At 40.8% G+C, this 21451-nt stretch overlaps 1 protein-coding gene and 1 pseudogene across 1 annotated transcript; both read left to right on the top strand.

Annotated features, from left to right (window-relative positions):
• Positions 1–437: 437 nt before the first annotated feature.
• On the top strand, positions 438–11230 carry LOC136453671 (DNA polymerase alpha catalytic subunit-like). Its single transcript, XM_066454231.1, has 31 exons — positions 438–1654; positions 2073–2240; positions 2316–2399; positions 2486–2560; positions 3477–3541; positions 3651–3741; positions 3875–4057; positions 4291–4454; positions 4804–4918; positions 5103–5282; positions 5390–5503; positions 5608–5727; positions 5815–6132; positions 6248–6340; positions 6456–6574; positions 6670–6742; positions 6821–6877; positions 7133–7225; positions 8314–8433; positions 8512–8609; positions 8687–8732; positions 8896–9009; positions 9098–9178; positions 9721–9834; positions 9938–10027; positions 10119–10198; positions 10275–10491; positions 10566–10619; positions 10705–10824; positions 10912–10986; positions 11079–11230. Exons 1-31 carry the CDS (start codon positions 500–502, stop codon positions 11223–11225), a joined length of 4623 nt encoding a protein of 1540 aa, XP_066310328.1. The 5' UTR covers positions 438–499; the 3' UTR covers positions 11226–11230.
• Positions 11231–14876: 3646 nt separating this feature from the next.
• Positions 14877–20815, top strand: LOC136453670 (protein S-acyltransferase 8-like; annotated as a pseudogene).
• The last annotated feature ends 636 nt before the right edge of the window (positions 20816–21451 follow it).

Genomic DNA, 21451 nt, shown 5'->3' with positions numbered 1-21451 from the left:
CGTATAATCGTCCCTGTGCACATTGGTTTGACCGTCATAGCTGCAAATTGCAATGCAAGCTGGCACATCGTCGTAATCGTATATACTACATACAGAAGGGACATTATTCATCGTGCTGATCCAAGATGCGAATGCTACCCTGTACTCGCACAAAAGAAGAAGCGGATGGGCCTATGACCCCTCAAAAGATGGTGGAAGGCGGCGGAAAGGCGGGCCTGATAGTGGGCCAATGGGAAGGGGGAAACAGCCCATTCCGTCGCATCCATATGAAAGCCCACGCAAAATGCTTGTACTCCACTTCGGATCGACATCTTCCACCGATCCATGGAAAAACCCTAGAGCTTGACGCGCACCTCTAATTCTGCGCGCCAAATGCTCGAACACTTTCCCGCCAAAGCTCCCCGCTGGCATTTGCAATATAGATCTCCGCACCCCAACACCTAATTTGTACGCACGCCTGTGTCACGGAGAGAGAGGAGAGAGAAAGAGAGAGAGTCGCATGGAAGACTCACCCGCCGACGCCGCCGGCTCCGGCCGCCGCACGCGCACGCGCACCCGGGGCGCCGAGGCGTCGGGGCGCGCCGCCGTGCTCCAGCAACTCCGCTCCGTCCGCAAAGGTGAAATCCGCGCCTCCGACGTCATCCAGGTGAAGGTTGACGCCCCGATCTACGACACCGTCCCGGAGGAGGAGTACAACGTGCTCGTCGCTCGCCGCAAGAAGGAAGCCGGCGAGTTCATCATCGACGACGACGGGCTCGGTTACGTCGAGGACGGCCGCGAGGAGGACTGGAGCCACCGCGCCCTCCCTTCCTCCTCCGATGAGGGATCTGACGGCGAGGACGGCGCCCCCCGCAAGCGGAAGCAGACGCGCCCTCCGCAGGCGAAGCGCCAGCCGCAGCAGTCCGCCAAGGCGGCGGCGTCTCTCTCCGCCGCTGCTGCAAAGACGGGCCAGCAGATCTCCTCTATGTTCACATCCTCGTTGTTTAAGAGGACCAGCAGCGACCGTGCCAAGGGCTTGGCACTGGCCGCCGACAGCATCGTGGACGACATCATCGCCGAGTTCGCTCCCGACGAGAACGACCGTGAGGAGAGGCGGCGGCGGGTTGGTAGGGTTTGTGCGCCGCAGCCTCCTCCTCCAACAGTTTCCTACGTCAAGCCTCAAAAGGTAATTGTCGATACTGAAATGGTCAGATCGGACAATGGAAATGATATGGCGGTGGAATTGAAGAACGATACTGAGATGGAAACCAATTTGGAGGAAATTCCTGGTTCTAGTGCTGAATTGGTGGTTGATAATCTGGAAGAAATTCCTGGTTCTAGTGCTGAATTGGTGGTTGATAATAAGAGTTTGGAGGAACCAGAGCAGGAGGCTGATGGGGAAGTAAAGGTAGAAAAGACACACCGCCTCAATGCAAAGATTAAGGCAGAGGAGAGCAGAAATAATGATGAGACGAGTGCAACAGCAGGATGGATGAAGATATGTGGGAACGGGCAGAATGCAGTAGGTGAAGAAGGGGTGGCTGTTGATGGTAACACCAATGTGGATGAAAGTTCAGAGTTTGAGCTGAAAGATGGAACGCTGCCATTCTACATACTGGATGCATATGAGGAACCATTTGGTGCTAATTCAGGCACAGTGTATTTGTTTGGGAAGGTAAATAGCATTACACTGAAGTTTCAAGTACAATTCTGGTAAATTATCCTAAGAATACAGTTTTACTTTCTGATGTCTGACAAGCAACTTTTCTTTAATTGATTATTGGACACTGTAAAGCCCGAGGCCAATTCATAGTGCTGCTTTTGTAGGATAATTCGTACACCATACATGTCTCAGAAATTTTGTGTCCTTTTTCCCAAGGATTCAAAATGGAAATAAAAACTTCCTGTGCAGTCTTTGAAAGATGTTTCATTAAGTACTAGACAGTCAGTGGATTGGTGTGTAACTCCTAGGTGGGAGGGTGATGCCTAATTCATTGGCGATGGATCTTCGTAAATTGTGTCTCTGAGGCATATGCTTTCATCACTAGATACTAGTATATTCTTTTTTCTGACGAGCTGCTTTCCTGTTCTAGGTTGAAGTTGGCAAGCGGTTCCATAGTTGCTGCGTCATTGTAAAAAATATTCAAAGATGCATATATGCTATTCCAAACCATTCAGTGTTTCCAAGGGACTCCATATCAGGGATAGAAAAAAACCCCACAAGTGCTGATCTTTTGCCATCACTTCGAGCAACTCTACATGTGAGAATGATTTTGTTTTTATTCTTAACACATAGCACTACTGTGAATTATGCATAACACATTCTATATTACCAGGAGTTGGCGTCAGGATTAAAGAGTGAAATAGCTGACAAATTGTCAGACCTCAATGTGTCAAATTTCGTAATGACTCCAGTCAAGGTTAGTAATTGCACATGCACACAGATACAAACATGCTCCCCCATTCCCCTCTACTAGGCTAAATGGTTATATTTGTCATGCCTTAGAGGAACTATGCATTTGAGAGGACTGATCTACCAAATGGAGAGCAATATGTCCTGAAAATTAATTATCCTTACAAGGTATGTGTCTTGTCAATACATCTTTGACTGCTATTTTACTTTCGTAGTTTATAATTACCTTCAAGGGGTCAAGGTACTTTTGTTTGTCTAAATGTTATTGTGGTTGCATATTTGGCTGCCATGGAGTGAAATGCAATGACAACATTTGAGAAAAGTGTGGCTAGTATCTAGCATAGCTGGTTTATCAGTCCCTTATTTGGGAAATGATACTATGTTGAATTGTGAACTAATGGCACAAATGATTTAATATGTTATATAGCATAAAAAACACCGGATATTTCTATCCTAGAAGTTTCTGAAGTATAAAAATCTATATTCTGTATTGAATTCGATCCAAGTCATTTTTATATTTAATCTTGTATGCTTACAGAAGGAACCTAGGAAATTAAAAATAAAAAACCTACAGTCTTACAAGATATTATTAGTCATTTCTTAAGTGTGGCTGCTAGTCTGGGAATTCTAGAGTTGTATGCTGATTCAATATTTGTCGGCTATACTCATCAACTAACTTGAACTGTGAATACATTCTGGATGTTTGTAGGCTTGTAGCAGAGAAAAAGCAACCTACTAATCAGGCCCCTTGGCTTTTGAATATTCATTTTTCATGTCATGATCTCTTGGTTTGAATACCATAATCATTTTAAATGAAAATGGTTTCTGTGCTAATTTTGGTTAAATGGTATACTCAAGTCTTACAAGTTGGGTTGCGAGCTGCTGAAGGGTAGGATTGATCTTGGAATATTCGTGATTTAATTCCTAAGGAAATGCCCCATGTAGTAACGAAGCTCATGGGTTCAGGACTAAACTATGTTCTTTCTGAGTGGTTTCTTTCAGTGTAAACTGAAAACTGCATCTATCTCTCACTCAATCTTTCCAATTTGCAATTGTATTACTTATGTGATACATATTTTCTTAGGATCCTGCTCTACCAGCGGACCTCAGGGGTGAACATTTTCATGCACTGCTTGGGACAAGCAATAGGTACAATGCCATACACCTTGCATTATATGGCATATGCTATACAATATAGTTTAGATGTTTTTTATGCCCATTTTCTTCCTGATGGATGCTGATCTTTTTACCTTTCCAGTGCTCTTGAATTATTTCTTATCAAGAGGAAGGTCAAGGGGCCTTCATGGCTGTCGGTTTCCAAATTTGTGACACGGCCATCCACTCAGCGGGTATATCCTTGACTTCATCCTGTCCTGTTACTATTGGTGGTGTTTCATATCAAGCTAGTTAGTATTTGAATAGCTCCTTCCAGATTCTTTTGCCATGCTATATTGATGGCGGTGCCTTTTGACTCTACGATAGGTCAGCTGGTGTAAATTTGAAGTTACAGTTGATTGCCCAAAGGATATATCTGTTTTGACAAGTACAAATCTAGAAGTTCCTACTGTTGTAGTTGCAGCAGTTAATCTCAAAACTATCATAAATGAGAAACACAATGTGCATGAGATTGTGTCAGCATCTCTCATATGCTGTCATCGGGTGAAGGTATGTTGTTTATTTGTTGTTGAAATATATTTTCTAGCATTTGGTTTACTAGTTTAGGTACGTTGGCAATGAGGTGGCAGAAATGGTTCATATCTATTTGAAACAATTGTTTTGAGACAAACTGGCACACTTCCATGTTCCATTTCAACACTTTACATTTCTCAAAGGTTCACACAACAAGGAAACCCTCATGTTCTTCAAACTAAACCTTTCCTTTTTGGGCCAATTTTCAGATTGATAGTCCAATGCGTCCAGAAGATTGGCAGAAACGGGGAATGCTCAGCCATTTTACTGTTATGCGCAAACTTGAAGGTAGCATATTTCCTATAGGCCTTGCTAAGGGAGCTTCTGATAGGAACGAGCAGGCTGGTAGCAACGTGCTGGCACTAGAAAGCAGGTGGGTTCTGCCTTTTCTTGTATATGTATTATTACTCTGGCCACAAAAAAGTTGTCGTTTAGGACCAGATTTGGTCAAATCTTAGAAACTAAAACAACAATAACTATAACTATTATATTATTTAGTTTGAAAACAAGTTGTATGTGAAGATTTGTTTTCAAAGTTTTTACAAAATCTCTTAAATTTGAAGGATTTTAAGAATATATTCTAGATAAAATTAATGGTCAAAGATATGCATTCAAGACTGCGCAAAGTCAAATGTCAACTATTTTTTATCAGAGTAGTACCCACTTATTTGATGAGTTCCATTGTTGAATGCATTGATTAATTGGTTTACTCCCTTTTCCAGTGAACGCGCATTATTAAATCGCTTGATGATTGAGCTTAGCAAACTTGACTGCGACGTACTTGTGGGACACAATATTTCAGGATTCGATTTGGATGTGCTTCTACACCGTACTCAGGTCTTTTTAATCATTATGTGCTCTGTTGCTTCCTATATTCAACCTGTTGTACACTACTCTTCTTGAGTTCATAAATTTGTATGAGTTTTGTTTATAAATTATTTAGGGTTTATTCCAGGTAGTTTCAAGGGAACTTGCATTATATATTTCCGACTATCATTTTCTTATTTAATGATTCTGCTAGACATGCAAAGTGCCAAGCAGCATGTGGTCCAAGATTGGTCGTCTCAGGCGATCATCAATGCCCAGGCTTACCAAAGGAAGCACACTCTATGGTTCTGGAGCAAGTCCAGGAATTATGTCCTGTATTGCTGGCCGTCTTCTCTGTGACACCTATTTATGCTCTCGTGACCTTCTGAAGGAGGTAACCTGCAGTGCGTTTGTTTTTTTGATAATGGAAGGCAACTAACCATACAATTTTTAAATATAGTTTCAGTTACCAAATTCAGCAGTTAATTCTGTTCCATGCAGGTGAGTTATTCCTTGACACAGCTTGCAGAAACACAATTAAAAAAGGTCAGGAGAGAGGTTTCTCCACATGATATACCTCTGATGTTCCAGTCTTCGAGTGAACTGCTCAAACTGGTAATTTCTTCAAACAAACACTGTGCTGCTTTTCTCTTAACAGAATGTCTTCTATTTTTCTCAAAAGTTATGAAACTAATTGCAAAATTGTGACACTCAACTAGGTTGAATATGGTGAGACAGATGCATGGCTTTCTTTGGAGCTCATGTTTCACTTGAGTGTTCTCCCACTGACACGGCAATTGACAAATATTAGTGGTAACCTGTGGGGGAAAACACTTCAGGTAATATTCATTATTATCATGCATTTTGTGTAGCTAACTATGAAGCCGTGCATTCTTGACGTCATGTCTCAAATGAAATTCCTGTAGGGTGCTAGGGCTCAGAGGGTAGAATATCTACTACTGCATTCATTTCATGCAAGAAAATTTATTGTACCGGATAAATTTGCACGCAACAAAGAGCTGAACTCCACAAAAAGAAAAATGAATGCTGATACTGAGGGTGCAAATGCTGATGATGGTGCTGCTGATCCTTCCGTTGATGATGAAGTGCACAATGGTGATCAAGGTAAAGCCAGAAAAGGACCTTCATATGCTGGTGGATTAGTTTTGGAGCCTAAGAAGGGTCTATATGACAAGTATGTTTTACTTCTCGACTTCAACAGCCTTTATCCGTCAATAATTCAGGTAAATGATCAGTACTCACAGCTTCTATTGCTTGCTCTCTTGAAAGTTTAAGATAAACAAATAATAGACGTATCGATCTATATTCAATAGTGCCTTTATTATTATTTCTCCACAGGAATACAACATCTGCTTTACCACCGTTGAGCGTTCTTCTGATGGCAGTGTACCTAATTTGCCAGCATCAAAAGCTACTGGTGTTTTACCTGAGGTAATTGCCTATGGATGTGCCATTGAGATTTAGAGCTGTCAATAGTTTCGGTGATCAAGATTTTGTATGGACATGTATTTTTCTCATGTGTTTGCAATCATGGCTTACAAATCAGTTGCTGAGGAGTTTGGTGGAGAGGAGAAGGATGGTTAAATCATGGTTGAAGACTGCTTCTGGTCTTAAAAGGCAGCAGTTTGATATTCAACAACAAGCATTGAAACTCACTGCAAATAGGTAAGAATTTCTATAACAAACATAAGTATGTCTGCTTGCATTCCACTAGTATGATTAATGAGTTTCTGACTCAGTCTTTAATGCTTGTGCTCCAGCATGTATGGTTGCTTGGGCTTTTCCAATTCCAGGTTTTATGCAAAGCCACTTGCTGAGCTTATTACACTCCAAGTGAGAACAAGTTTTACTCACAGAATTTATTAGCAAACCTGTAATATGTTGTTGTGGTTAATATGATGCCTCTTTCAGGGTAGAGAGATATTGCAAAACACTGTAGATCTGGTTCAGAATAATTTAAATTTGGAGGTATGTAGAATTCCTATGTCTATGGATTTCTCTGTAGTAATAAAGCATTCAGAATAATTGAAATTGCTTCAAAGGGACATAACAACTTGGTAGATGCTAGAGAGTAGAATTTAATACATCTCAACTTCATTGTACTGGAGATTAAACTGGAGGTGAAGATGCCTCCTAAAAATCCAGTCCATTGAAGATTCAACAGCTTATTTTTTTTGTTAATTAACTGCTTGTATTGATATTTATTTTCCTTGTACTGGACAGGTTATCTATGGTGATACAGATTCCATCATGATACATACTGGACTTGATGACATCTCCAGGGCAAAAGCAATTGCAGGAAAGGTTATTCAGGAGGTAAGACTCAGGATGTGACATCTTAATGTGCAAGGTGCAGATGTTCATTTTAATGCTTCAGAAAGAGTAGCGTTTAATATAGGAAGAGTTTTTTTCTCCACAACGGTAAACCTGAATTTCATTACCAAGGCAACAAAATTACAGTCATAGTTCAAGTTTGTATCTAAAGGAAACAGCCACCTGCCAAACACTCATATTTCTGATCACCTAGGGATCAGACAATACAAGCTATCCTTACCCCACAAAAAAAGCTAGAAGTTTCCCCAGAAGAGGCAAGCCACAAAACCTTAAGGCTCTGATACATGGCCCTTGGCCTATACCACAGCACACAGGCTGGATCTTGCTTAAATTACATCTTACTGCCATCTCCCGGAATCATCAGCTGCTGCCCACCCCTTTCAGGCTCCTTCACCTGCCCATGGAAATACAAAGCCATCCTCTTCAGACTGTCCGCTCCACTTTCCATCTGAAGAAGTTTATTTTTGGCCGTCAAACTATCTCTTGATTTTGGCCATCTAACTATCAAAACTGCACCTTGGCCCTTGACTGGTTTCAAAGGTGGTTTTGACTGTATATGTATTCTTATGAAATATGGTTAGATCTAAAAATCATAACTAATTCACTTTAAACAAAAAAAATATGAAACTGGTACCTAAATTTTCCTAAAAATACAATCTATCTATTGGTTCTGTATTTAGCTTTATTTGGATCTTGTTCCTATTGCTAGTGTTTTTATTGGTCTTAGTCATGACTATTATTTATTTAAATATTGTTTTGCGATTTATTTTATGTTGATTGCATGGTGTTTGAGGGTCCGTCTTACTTGAAACCTATTTCCTAGTCAACCGATTGAAAAGTAAAGCAGTAGTCATGCAATGCCTAAATACAATCTATATGTGGTGGAGCATGGCATCTGGGAGGTTGGCGTCACCTTTGAGATCTTTCATGTACTTGGAGTCCATTGGATCCTTTTGGTTGATCTCTTTGTCTAATATAGAGCAAAGCGTTCAATGACCAAAAATACACTTCTTCATTTATAAGATGTGCAAACTGAAGAAAGATGATCTTACCAGAATGCTTCAATGCAGGTGAACAAGAAGTACCGTTGTCTGGAGATTGATCTTGATGGCATATACAAGAGAATGTTACTTCTTAAAAAGAAGAAATATGCTGCTATTAAAGTGGCACTGGATGGTAGCTTACGAGAGGTTTGTGCTTATTATGAATCTATGCGTCATCTTGTGAAAGTAGTAGAGTTGCTTTAACATGTTTGATGTTTGACGCAGAACATTGAACGCAAGGGGCTCGATATGGTCAGGCGCGATTGGAGTTTGCTGTCAAAAGACATCGGAGATTTTTGTCTCAATCAAATTTTGTCTGGAGGGTAAGCATTTAAGTTTCTATCGTAATTTTGCTTTTGACATTTTTCTTGTCTGACCTTTGTGAAAACTGCCTCTACAGGACATGTGATGATGTTGTTGAGTCAATACATAGTTCTCTTGTCCAGGTTAGGAGCCTGCCACCTTTTTCTTAACATTAATATCAATACTCAAGAAACATTGGTTAGCAAGATACTGTTGCTCTGCAACGAAACTTTGGCCTAAAACATATTATTTGTTATATATTTCTATTGTTGTATATTTTAATGTACTGAATGAGGCTATGTTCAGGTGCAAGTGCAAATGAGAAGTGGTCAAATAGAACTCGAAAAATATGTTATCACAAAGAGCTTAACAAAAGCGCCAGAAGATTATCCAGATGCTAAAAATCAGCCTCATGTTCAGGTAAGAGTTGCATATCCATGTTTTGTTTTGTCCTGATTTCAAGCCAGAAAAGTGATGAGCTAATAAATGTGTAAACTTGGTTCCTCAGGTTGCTTTGAGACTCAAGCAAAATGGTTACTCTGGTTGCTCAGCTGGTGACACAGTCCCTTATATAATTTGCTCTCAGCAGGTATTACTAAATGATGTCTTTTATGTTTTGCATGCTCACTAAATCATCGATTGCTTATCCACATTGCAAAATTTTGGATTGTCAACCTGTCATATGACCCCAACTTGTTTGGGCCCCAACTTGTTTGGGACTTAAAGGCTTTGTTGTTGTTGTTGTTGTCAACCTGTCATATGACACTGATTGGTACTCTTGTTTCACAATCTGTCCAAGCCTCCAAGGCTAAGCTCATCATGTATACAGACCAGAAAGCACTAAATCTCATCAAAGTTATAAAAAGAGACCAACACATATCTCTAATGATATTCAAATTTTACAACCACTCACAATCTTGATTTTATTGCTGAACTAACATTTTGAAACATTTCTTCACAAGATAGAAGAATATGGATAAACGGAGGGAGTAGTCAGAACTTTTTGTTTACCTGCAGTGTAATTTCAGGAAAAAGGAAAATATATAATTTTTTGCCTGAAAAACATCCCAGTTTAGCTTTGTTTGAAGCTTGATTTATCTGATCCTAAACTGTACTTGCCATTCTGTATAGGACTCAGATAATACACATTCTGTGGGAATAGCTCAGAGAGCTAGACATCCCGAGGAGTTAAAAAGAGACCCTGACAAGTGGATGATTGACATTGACTATTATTTGTCACAACAGGTTCTTCACCATTGCAATACATTTTCCCTTCTTGGAAAAATACAGTTGTCTTTCCATATGCTATAGTATATACAGTGTTGCTGATTCTAAATTGCCTTTGCAGATTCATCCTGTTGTTTCTCGTCTGTGTGCTTCCATTCAGGGTACTAGTCCAGCTCGTCTGGCTGAATGTCTGGGACTTGATTCGGCTAAGGTGCGTATTTTCTGTTGAGTCTTCGATATCTTAAATGATTGGCATCATTTCTTTCAATATAGAGTTTGCTGATTCTTATTACCCGGATCAGTTCCAATCAAGAGTGACTGAGTCTAGCAATCAAGATACATCTACGATGCTGTTATCTGTAATCGATGATGAAGATGAGAGGTGAACCTCTAACATATCAATTTCGTTAATGTTGCAGTATTTCAGTTATTCAAATATTCTTGTGTTTTAATGACAGATATCGTGGTTGTGAGCCACTGCGTTTATCATGCCCAAGCTGTTCTGGTACCTTCGACTGCCCTCCTGTATCTAGTCTGATTACTAGTGCTACAAGTGTATCAGATCCAAATGAAGGAAAGGATGCTACTGCTAATTTCTGGCGCCATATGCGGTGCCCAAGATGCCCAGATAATGCTGACGAGTCCAAAATTTCTCCTCCAATGCTTGCCAACCAGGTGAATATTAATTTAATATAACATGATCCAGAATTTAAGTTGATTAAAACTTAACTTTTATGTTGTCCATGTAGATGAAAAGACAGGCTGATAATTTCATTAGTCTATATTATAAAGGTTTGCAGATGGTAAGTGTTTCAGTTTGAGCCTTAATATATTATACAATGCCTGTTTATGATTACCCTTGACCTTTTAGCTGTTCTTTTCTGCCAGTGTGACGATGAGGGTTGCAAATACTCGACTCACAGCGTAAACCTTAGAGTTATGGGGGATTCCGAGAGAGGAACCATCTGCCCTAACTACCCACGCTGCAACGGTCGCCTAGTAAGACAGGTTTGTTGACACTCTGCCTGAGCTTACAATGTGCCTATTTGGGCAAGTGGCAACTGGTGTCTAATACTAAACCTTTGTGTTTAACAGTACACGGAGGCAGATCTATACAGGCAACTTTCATACTTTTGCTATGTACTTGATGCAACCTGGTGTCTTGAAAAGGTTTTCATCAACCTAACCATGTACTTTTCTTTTTTTACTTTCTAATCCAACGTATGCCATAGCTGACTTGATCTTAACTGCTTTGGATGTAGCTGGACCAGAAGGCAAGGCTCCCCTTCGAGAGAGAGTTTGTAGCAGTAGGCCAAACAATTAACTTGGCACTGCTAGAGATCCAGAAAATCCGAGATAGATGCGCATTTGGATGGGTTCAGCTAAGGGACCTTGCCGTGTCAATATGATGTTTTTTTGGGGGGTGGGGGGGTGGGGGGTGGGGTGGGGGGGAGAGCTCAATTAGATGAATTTGATTCTAATCGTGCAAGAAATTAATCGCTGTCTGTAGGTTGTGTTGATTCTGGATCTCGTTGGTAAAAGGAACAGGACACGCCAAACGGTGAGTTGAAACACCAGCCGTCCTGGTAGTATTTCCTTGCCTGTAGAATTCCATTTGGATACACCTCATAGCAGACCTTGTCTCACCTACATGTGTTTTAGTGAGTGGCTGTGTTGTACTAAACTTGTAAATATGTTGTGTCCGTCTCCTTAGGCCTCGCTGCCCGTGCTAATGTACACTATCATATATAGTCATCTGTCAATTGTTTGTTTTGCTATGTGGTGTGTTCCTGTGCATATATATAACAAGATACTATCGTTGGTCAGATTACTAATGTTGTGAATTCCGTTAGGTGGAAAATATGGGAGAGGAAATCGAGCACTTTGTGACAACATGCATTCTTGCCTTCTTGGTCTCTCCATGTCATTTTTTTTATCTCCTAACTGCGCAGTTTATGCGTTAGACAATGGGCCTGAATCTAAATGATGGTAGAATGCCATACATTCCGATGCTATTCTTTCCTAAGCACCGCTTCCAAATAATTGTGGCATGCAAGTCCTATACAAATTGCTACAGTGAGTTATGGCAATTTTGGTAGCAACTTGTGTCTCACAATAAAATATTCCAGACTGTTAAGTAGAGCATAATTGGCGCATCATGCTCTCAAATTGACATTTGGCGGCAATGTATAACAGGCGGTGAAAAATGTCAACAATGTCCCTTGAAGCTTCCATCCTTCATCCGTTTCCTCCTGGGACGGTCGATAACTCGCGTTTATCCTCCAGCATCGATGACAGGGTTGACTAGACACAAGCAGATGATTTATGAATCATATCATGACAAGATAAGAAATCCAATACGTGACCATTTTTTTTTAGCATCAATACGGTTCACCGCTATCGGAAGCTCTGCTCTCTCGTATGTATACGATTATTCTTTGATTTTTTCCTCTCATCTTAAGTACAGCTGTAGAATCTGTTCGGATACATACACACACGGTATACGAACAAATTTATAACTATACTTAGACAACGAACGCAGCTGAGAAATACTCGAAGACCACCAGACTCCGAGCGTGGCGGGTGAGTTTTCGTGAGGGCGTCGCTCGTGAGGCCATTCTTTTGTGGGCGGAGTAAACATGTCCACGCTGTCATGCTCCCAAATTACGGCGCCTACTGTCATTCACTGAACCGAGCGAGTTCTCGTCGCCTCCTCATATCTTATCTTCTTCCGTCTTCTCTTCGCATCATATGCGCCTCTTTCTTCTCTGGTTCCGCTGGGCTTTTCTTCCTCGCAATCCACTGGGCTTTCATCATTCGCCACTGGCGGCGACAGAATACAACAAGTCAGTCCTCCCGCCGAGGTTTCTTTGGAAAATTCTTTGTGTGCCATTAAAAAAAAGATCGTAATGCTCTGTGAGCCTCTGAAAAAGTTCAGCGATCTTTAGCGCCACTGTTCCAATTTTTTTGTGCCCTCCATGCCACTGCTGTCAGTTTGGGTTTTAACGCTGTCAAAGTGCAGGTGTGCCCTTAAGTTTAAATATGTCATTAAATTTTTTTTGAACATCTTAACGACTTCAAATGAAAAACTCAAAACTAGAAAGTTATAGATCTCGTTGAGATCTATAATTTTCATATAAAAATTATCTTCATTTAATTTCACAAAAATATGATTTGATATGATTAATATATCTTAGAAAAATCATATTTTTTTGTGGAATTAAATGAAAATAATTTTTATATAAAAATTATAGATCTATAACTTTCTAGTTTTGAGCTTTTTCATTTGAAGTCGTTAAGATGCTCAAAAAAATTAATGACATATTTATACTTAAGGATATTTTCGAGTTTTTACACCTGCAGTTTGACGGCATTAGAGCCTAAACTGACAGCAGTGACATAGAGGGCAAAAAAAAAAGTTGAAACAGTGGCACTAAAGACCACTGAACTTTTCTAGGGACTCATATGATATTGCGATATTTTTTAATGGCACGCAGTTAATTCCCCCGTTTTCTTTTGGTTGGACTTGGAGAGGAGTTGCGCTCCTCCTCCCCCTCTACTGGATTCGACTGGCGTGGAACGGCAACGGCACAGCGGAGGAGACCCATCTGTATTTGTTTTTGAATTCTTCTTTGTTTGTAAGTAACCCTAGCTTGTTCGGACGGATTTTCCTAAATTCGTCTGTTCCCAACACAAAAAAAAAAAAATTGGCAGCAAAATAAGCAATCAAATCCATGTAAATTTCCCCCTATAACCCTATCCATTCGGTGTTTTTGCTAATTTTTATACTGCGTGGACCTTTCACTAAACTGGTTTATCTTGGTTCTTCCCGTTCTTATGCAGGGGGCAAGGTCAATCTCAGTTGATAACATACGACTTGTACTCTAGTCTGACAGTCTCCACGTGCGGCTGCATATATACTGTTTCAAAATTTCGGAGTAAGGTCTGAACCCTCATTCTGCTTCAGGGGGATTGAAGCTGGTTGTTGGGTTGCAAACTTGCAATTGCACATAGCGCAGCCACAGCAGCGGGTGTACCAAGCTTGGAAGGGGGATAACGTGAGAATCATTCGAAATTTCTGTATTTACTTCGTTTAGTGCTCAGTGCAACCTTTTGTTTTCCTTCTGCTGCAGCCACATCTTTTCAAATGCATCACAGGTCTAAACAAAATGTTGGCCAACAAGTTTCTAAGTTTGCAAATAGTGGAATTGAGCTAACCTCCACAGGACAGCATCTTGGCCATGGCAGTTTCTTTTTCTTCTTTAATTATCTCAGCAGTCATACAGCCAATGTTGTCTCATTTACTGAGATTTGTATGATGATAGCTGTATGAGTGTTGGATCTCTATTGTTCTCATATGCAATATATGTGTTGAGTTGATGAGTATAACAGTTACAAGATTGATGAATTGGAAGTGACATTGACAAGTATAATAACTAAGTAATTGAGTACTACAGAATGTTGCACACTGTGACACTGATGTCACATCGTTGTTCATATGCTATGTGCCACACATCTGTTACAACTGCACCAAGAAATGTATTCTTTCTTAGATCATGTCCTTTATTTTAGATTTGGCTAGGTTGCAGTCCTATGTGTCACTGGCCAATATGTATGGAAAAACTATAACAACTGTGTATTCAATGGTGCAAGACCGAGCACTCAAAGGGTCATGCAGCTGGCTGGTGAAGAAGCCTGGCTATGTTGTGATGCCAGGGCAAAAGGATTTTCACTGCTAGCTGGGTATCCCCATTAGGGTTGTTTTTACAGGGCCGTTCCTTTTCATTTCTGGTGCATATATAATTTCTAGTATACATTTTCACTCTTAACTCTCTTGTGTGCTCAAGGGGAAAAAACAGTGGCTAGCATGAAACCAACTATCACAGTATGACATTCTCTGCTGTGTGATGAACTTGGCTTGTTGTTTAGATCCGATGTGCTATATATATATTTTTGCCATATATTCTATCTTTGAGATCGTTGTTTTTTGACATTCATGCTGTCTCATATTATTGATTCAGTATCCTCAAACTGACTCATGTGTCTTGTTTCTTGTTTTCCACCCATTAATACAATGACACGCAGTTCTTCAGCATGTTCGAGAGAAAAAAACCGACTCATGTGTCTTGTTTGCAGAGGTTCTGCTTTGGTGGGCGATTGATATTTGGACCTGATGTTAAATCTCTAGGTGTTTCTGTTGCCCTCATTGTTATCCCGGCTGCTATCTTTTGTGTGTTTGTCGCACATCATCTCTGTCATCAGTTTCATGCATATGATGCAGGATATGCAATTCTTGTCATAGCAATAGTGTTCACAATCTATGTAAGTATTCTGATGCTGTTACTTGCTGGTATTTTTGTGTGAGGATTTCAAAAAAAATATGACTCCTAAATTTGTGTGTTATTGCCTTCACTTTTGGTGTAGGTGCTTCTGTTACTCTTCACCGCTGCCGCTCGGGATCCTGGCATTGTACCTCGTGCTTCACATCCAATTCACTATGATAATTTGTCTCTTACTGACACACCTGGAATACTACAGTTTCCTCGTGTAAAAGAAGTTATAGTAAATGGGATGCCTGTGAAAGTAAAGTATTGTGAAACTTGTATGGTTTTTCGCCCTCCTCGGTGTTCACACTGTTCCATTTGCAACAATTGTGTGGAACGCTTTGATCATCACTGCCCATGGGTAGGACAATGCATTGGAAAGGTAAGCTATAGTATTGGAATCAAATGATGAATTTTGCATTCCATGGATACATATTTATATAAGAAAATAATGAGTGCACTAAAAACAGAATTGCCATGTCTTAAGCAAAAGGGAAAAAATGATCATTTCTTAAATAAAATGTGCCCAGTTTATAATTTGCATGTTCGATCTGACATAGTAACTCCACCAAACTAGAATGAAGAGAAAAGTTGCTCACATCCATGTGAAGATCTTTTATGATAAGGTTTTATTTTGTTAATCTTCTCATTTGAACAACTTATGCATCTGATATTGAGGAAATGTGGTTCCCATGAACATTTCTTGAAATTATTTCCTTCATTCTAAATTGATTAAGTCACTCCATCTTTTACCTCTTTACTTTCTGATTTCTACTTGTCCATTGTGCAGCGCAATTACCGTTATTTTTTCCTATCTGTTGTCTCTTCAAGTCTCCTCTGCATTTATGTGTTTGCTATATCGGCCTTGTACATCAAGTTTCTCATGGATGGAGACTATCCTACAGTTTGGAAAGCATTGAAACATTCCCCTGCTTCTCTAGCACTAATGGTATACTGTTTTATCTCTCTGGTTTGTTGGTGGGCTCACAGGATTTCATACGTATCTCATCAGCACAAACCAGGTTGGTCTGTTGATATTAATTCTCTATCTTCGTTTGTTTCTGCCTAGTGGTTTATCTATCTGTCTACACTTTGAATTCTTTTATCTATGATTGCAAGTTCCTATCATCCAAAAGAATCCCGTTGGGGCGTAACCCTCTTAGCGACGCACCATGTCGGAACCCGGGTATGGTGTTAAATGAGCAAGGGCCGGGCCGTCAGCCCCGTGCGCGCCATGTTGTGATCTTGGCATGGTGTCAAGTGAGCAAGGATCGGGTCGTCGCATCCTTAGTGACGTGCCACATCGGCTCCTGGGTGTGGTGCAAAATGAGCAAGGGTCTTCACACCTACCTCGGCGGGTGCGAAGGGTAAGAAAGCTAGTCGAGCCATCTAGGATCCGTTTAGGTAGTTGGAATGTAGGGTCCCTTATGGGTAAGTTAAGAGAGTCAGTTGACACAACGGTTAGGAGGTGTGTAAATATCTTATGCGTCCAAGAGACTAAATGGAAGGGGCAGAAGGCGAAGGAGGTGGACAATACCGGCTTCAAACTCTGGTACACAGGGATAACTTCAAATAAAAATGGAGTAGGAGTTTTGATTGATAAGAGCCTCAAGGATGGTGTGGTGGAGGTGAGAAGGCAAGGGGATAGGATCATCTTAGTTAAACTTGTCATTAGTGATATGGTCTTAAATGTAATTAGTGCGTATGCCTCCAAGTAGGCCATGCTGAGAGTGCTAAGTGGCTTTTTTGGGAAGACTTAGATCGTTTGGTTAGAGCTGTTCCTAGTTGCGAGAAGCTCTTTATAGGAGGTGATCTTAATGGCCATGTAGGTACATCAAGTGCAGGTTTCGAGGCGGTTCATGGGGGTTTCGGATATGATAGTAGAAACCAGGAGGGAGAGAAAGTCTTAGACTTCGTCATAACTTTTGATCTGATGATAACTAACACTTTCTTTCGTAAGAGACAGTCCCATTTAGTGACCTTTAGTAGCGGCCAGTACTCTAGTCAAATCGACTTTGTCTTTACAAGAAGGAGGGATAAACGAACATGCGTGGACTGTAAGGTGATACCTGAAGAATGTGTGGTCGCTCAACACTAGTGGCTGACTTCCGCTTTCTGGTGCAAGCTCGTGGGAACAAACAAGCTAGGGTTGCTAGAACGAAGTGGTGGAAATTAGAAGGGGATGCATCAAAGTCTTTAATGAAAAGGTCATTGAAGAGGGCCCTTGGAAGGATGAAGGCGATGCAAACAACATGTGGGAGAAGATGGCAATATGCGTTCGGAAGGTTGCTTCAGAGGTGCTTGGAGTGATCAAAGGGAGCGAATGCGACTCGAAAGACACTTTGTGGTGGAATGAAGATGTGCAAAAGGCTATTAAGAAAAAGGAGTGCTATAAGCGCTTGTATCATGACAGGTGTGCAGACAACACAGAGAAGTATAAGGTGGCAAAGAAGATTGCAAAACGAGCGGTGAGTGAGGCAAAGGAGCGGGCCTATGAGGACCTTTACCAACGTTTGAGTACGAAGGAAGGAGAGAAGAACATTTATAGGATAGATAGGGCTCGCAATAGGAAGACAAGAGACTTCAACCAAGTCAAGTGCATAAAGGACGAGAGGGAGCAGCTCTTGGTGAAGGAGGATGAGATCAGACATAGATGACAAGTGTATTTTGATAAATTGTTTAATGGTGAGAACGAGAATACCACCGTTCAGCTGGACGACTCGTTTGATGAAACTAACCGGCGCTTTGTGCAGAGAATTCAAGAATCGGATGTTAGAGAAGCCTTGAAAATGATGAAAGGGGGCAAAGCGATGGGCCCTGATGGTATCCCAATCAAAGTGTGGAGATGCCTCGGAGATATAGCTATAGTATGGCTAACCAAGATGTTCAACAATATCTTTCGATCGAACAAGATGCCTGAGGAACGGAGAAGAAGCATATTGGTACCAATCTATAAGAACAAGGGAGATATCCAAAGTTATACTAATTATCGGGGAATTAAGTTGATGAGCCATACTATGAAGTTATGGGAAAGAGTTATTGAGCAGCGCCTGCGAGGAACGACGCATATATCAACAAACCAATTTGGTTTCATGTCCGGAAGATTAACCACAGAAGCAATCTTCTTAATAAGACAAGTTATGGAGCGGTTGAGAGAGCAGAAGAAGGACCTCCACATGGTTTTCATTGACTTGGAGAAGGCTTATGACAAGATACCAAGAAATATTATGTGGTGGGCTTTAGACAAACATAAAGTTCTATCAAAGTACGTGACCCTCATCAAGGACATGTACAACAATGTTGTGACTAGTGTTCGAACAAACGATGGTAACACAAATTATTTTTCGATTAAAATTGGACTTCATCAAGGGTCAGCTTTAATCCCGTATCTCTTTGCCTTGGTAATTGAGGTTAACAGGAACATACAAGAGTATATCCGTTGGTGTATGTTGCTCGCTGATGATGTAGTGTTAGTGGACGAAAGCCAGGCAGGAGTATAGAAAACTAGAGTTATGGCGACAGACCCTTGAGTCTAAAGGTTTTAGATTGAACAGAACTAAAACCGAATACATGAGATGCGACTTTGGTGGAGGAGGAGGGAGATGTGAGTTTGGAAGGTCAAGCAGTGCCTAAGAAGGATACCTTTCGGTATCTGGGATCGATACTACAGAGTGATGGAGATATTGATGCGGACGTTAACCATAGAATCAAAGCAGGGTGGATCAAGTGGCGACAGGCTTCTAGCATTATCTGTGATAAGGGGTATCACAAAAGCTAAAAGGCAAGTTTTATAGAACGACGATTAGACTGGCTATGTTGTATGGAGCAGAATGTTGGCCTACAAAGATTCGACATATTCAACAACTGAGTATTGCAGAAATGTGTATGTTGTGATGGATTTGTGGTCACACAAGAATGGACCGAGTTCGGAACGATGATATACGTGATCGCCTAGGGTAGCACCAATTGAAGAAAAGCTTGTTCAATATCGGTTGAGGTGATTTGGTTATGTCCAAAGGAGACTTCTAGAGGCACCAGTGCATTGTGGAGTCCTAAGCCAAGCTAATAATATGAGGAGAGGTAGAGGAAGACCGAAATTGACATGGGGGAGGCAATAAAAAGATATTTAAAAGCTTGGGATATACCTAGAGATCTATGTTTGAATAGGAGTGCTTGGAAAACAGCTATTGAAGTGTCTGAACCGTGACTTGGGGCTCTTGGTGGGTTTCAACTCTAGCCTACCCCAATTTGCTTGGGACTGAAAGGCTTTGTTGTTGTTGTTGTTGAGTTGTTTGCTTTGTAAGAACAAATTCCGGGAACTGTTAAATTTTTAGTTGTGGGAAAGACAATTCCTATCTCAACTAAATTATTAAGGCCTCCTTATCTATCTTTCCCAATATGCTTTTACTGTTGTGCATTGATGTGGGACAAGGCTGTTTTACTCTTGCAGAAAAGCACATATCTTAGATAATTTGAGAACTCACTCTCTTTTGTCCTTGCAAGGTAGTGGCATCATAGGGAGTTTAAGGCAACCACACAGGCTTCTGCTGTGGTGCTAAATTACATTGTTTTTATCCGAGGTTGTGAGAGACTAAACTGTTTATCTCGCATGATTATATATGGATATTTATTGTGTTATTTATGTACAGAAAAATCTTGTTTGGGTTATCTCAATCTAACCTTCCGATTCCAACTGAAAACCAATGTTTCTGTTATAGCAGCACTACAGTGGCCTCCCGGAATATAGCATCATCTCCCTTAGGTTTAGGGTTAGTTAGAGATAGGATATGATTTGTTAGTAGATTGGATCTCGTCCTTGGGAGCCAAATAGATCTCTCTATAAAAAGAGAGATGTGTCAAACAAGAAACAATCAATCTAGCTGTTATAGTTCACGAGGCCACTGCAGCACTGCTACAGTATCGGACCAATCCAAAGGGCCTACGTGGCTGGCTACCCGTAGCAGTTTCCTTTACAGTACACCAGCCCTAACATCTTTATTGCCACTTTGTTTTTCAGACCACATACGAAAAATTTCGGTACAGGTCAGATGGCAGGCATAATGTCTATGATCAAGGGTGTCTGAGTAACTTTCAAGAAGTAGTCTGTGCCAAGATAGAGCCTTCTAAACATAAGTTCCGGGCACACATACAAGAGGATGTGCTAGCTCCACCAGCTAACCATGCTGGAGAGGCTGAAGAAGAACGAGTTGGTGGTCCTCAACCAAAAGTGGGATATGACCTTGATATTGATGGTGATCTGATGAAGATTTCACAGAGGCATAACCATGAGGACATTGATATTGAAATGGGAGGCGGGGATGCTAACGAGGTGGAATGCTCAGTTTCAGATCCCAAAGTTAAAGACAATACAGATGCACATATGTAGAGTTAGAAACAAGGTAAAAGAAAAACACTCAAGTTGGATTCAAAGAAACATAATTCGGGTTATACCACAAGAAGTCACCATATCAAGTGTTTCAACCTCTGAATCTGCACCAGAGATGCTCATTAGTTTCTAGTTTATCTGCTCAGACCTCTTCTAGCAGGATGGATGCCTGTTTACTCGACCGCTTCCAGCAGAGATGGCCAGTTTCCAATGGTTTAATGAATGTGTGTTTGTTTAGTTCATAAGTAGGGCAAATGCTGTCTCCTCAGGTGGTTCCAGCATTATTCTTTTTGTATGTAAATCGCTAATGCAGGATACTTAGGATGCTACCTGTAGTTTTTTTTAAAGTAAATGCTACCTGTAGGTTCTCTTGTGCATTTCAATAATTCAACCAGCGTTTGTGATGAGTTCTTACCCCCGGATCTTTCCGATGATGTTTGTGTATAGTATCTTGGTCGAGAAACCTCAAGATGGTGTATGAATTCAGATTGCATCATTGATATACTAGTTCTGAACTTCAGTGGTCTTTCAGTTCCTCGCAGGCAGAAGTCATTGCCTTTCAGCTCATGTTGTCGACTTCAGCATTAGTTTCCTCGGTCCAGAAAAAGAACAGCAGCAAGATTGGCATGATGCTATGGCCACCAGAATCACAGCTGTCTTTGAATGCTAACCGTGTTCATGCCAAACCTTCCTTGTTGGCTTGCGGATTTAGACTTGGACACTGAGCTTTTGGTCGGTGTTGAAAATATAATGCCGAACTCTGAAGACACCAAAATTGTCAGTTCCTCTCCTCGCCTCGTCAGTTCAACGCAATATCTGCTTCAAAATGGTCCTGCGTTGGTAGGCCAAAGAAAAGTTTGGGAGTTGATGATAAAATAATATCATGGAATGTCGGTTCTATCACTTAGTCAAGTCGTGTATCAAG

The sequence above is a fragment of the Miscanthus floridulus genome, chromosome 5 (assembly GCF_019320115.1).
Source record: "Miscanthus floridulus cultivar M001 chromosome 5, ASM1932011v1, whole genome shotgun sequence".
NCBI classification, from domain to species: Eukaryota; Viridiplantae; Streptophyta; class Magnoliopsida; order Poales; family Poaceae; genus Miscanthus; species Miscanthus floridulus.
The sequence above is the reverse complement of the archived record's forward strand: the minus strand, read 5'-3'. Positions and strand labels throughout refer to the sequence as shown.

What these genes read in the sequence shown, in the direction of transcription:
- LOC136453671 (XM_066454231.1), top strand. Translation starts at nt 500, where the DNA reads ATGGAAGACTCACCCGCCGACGCCGCCGGCTCCGGCCGCCGCACGCGC. An exon ending in CACTTCGAGCAACTCTACAT is followed by an intron (nt 2,241 to 2,315) that starts GTGAGAATGATT and finishes CTATATTACCAG; the next exon opens with GAGTTGGCGTCAGGATTAAA. An exon ending in TATGCTGTCATCGGGTGAAG is followed by an intron (nt 4,058 to 4,290) that starts GTATGTTGTTTA and finishes GCCAATTTTCAG; the next exon opens with ATTGATAGTCCAATGCGTCC.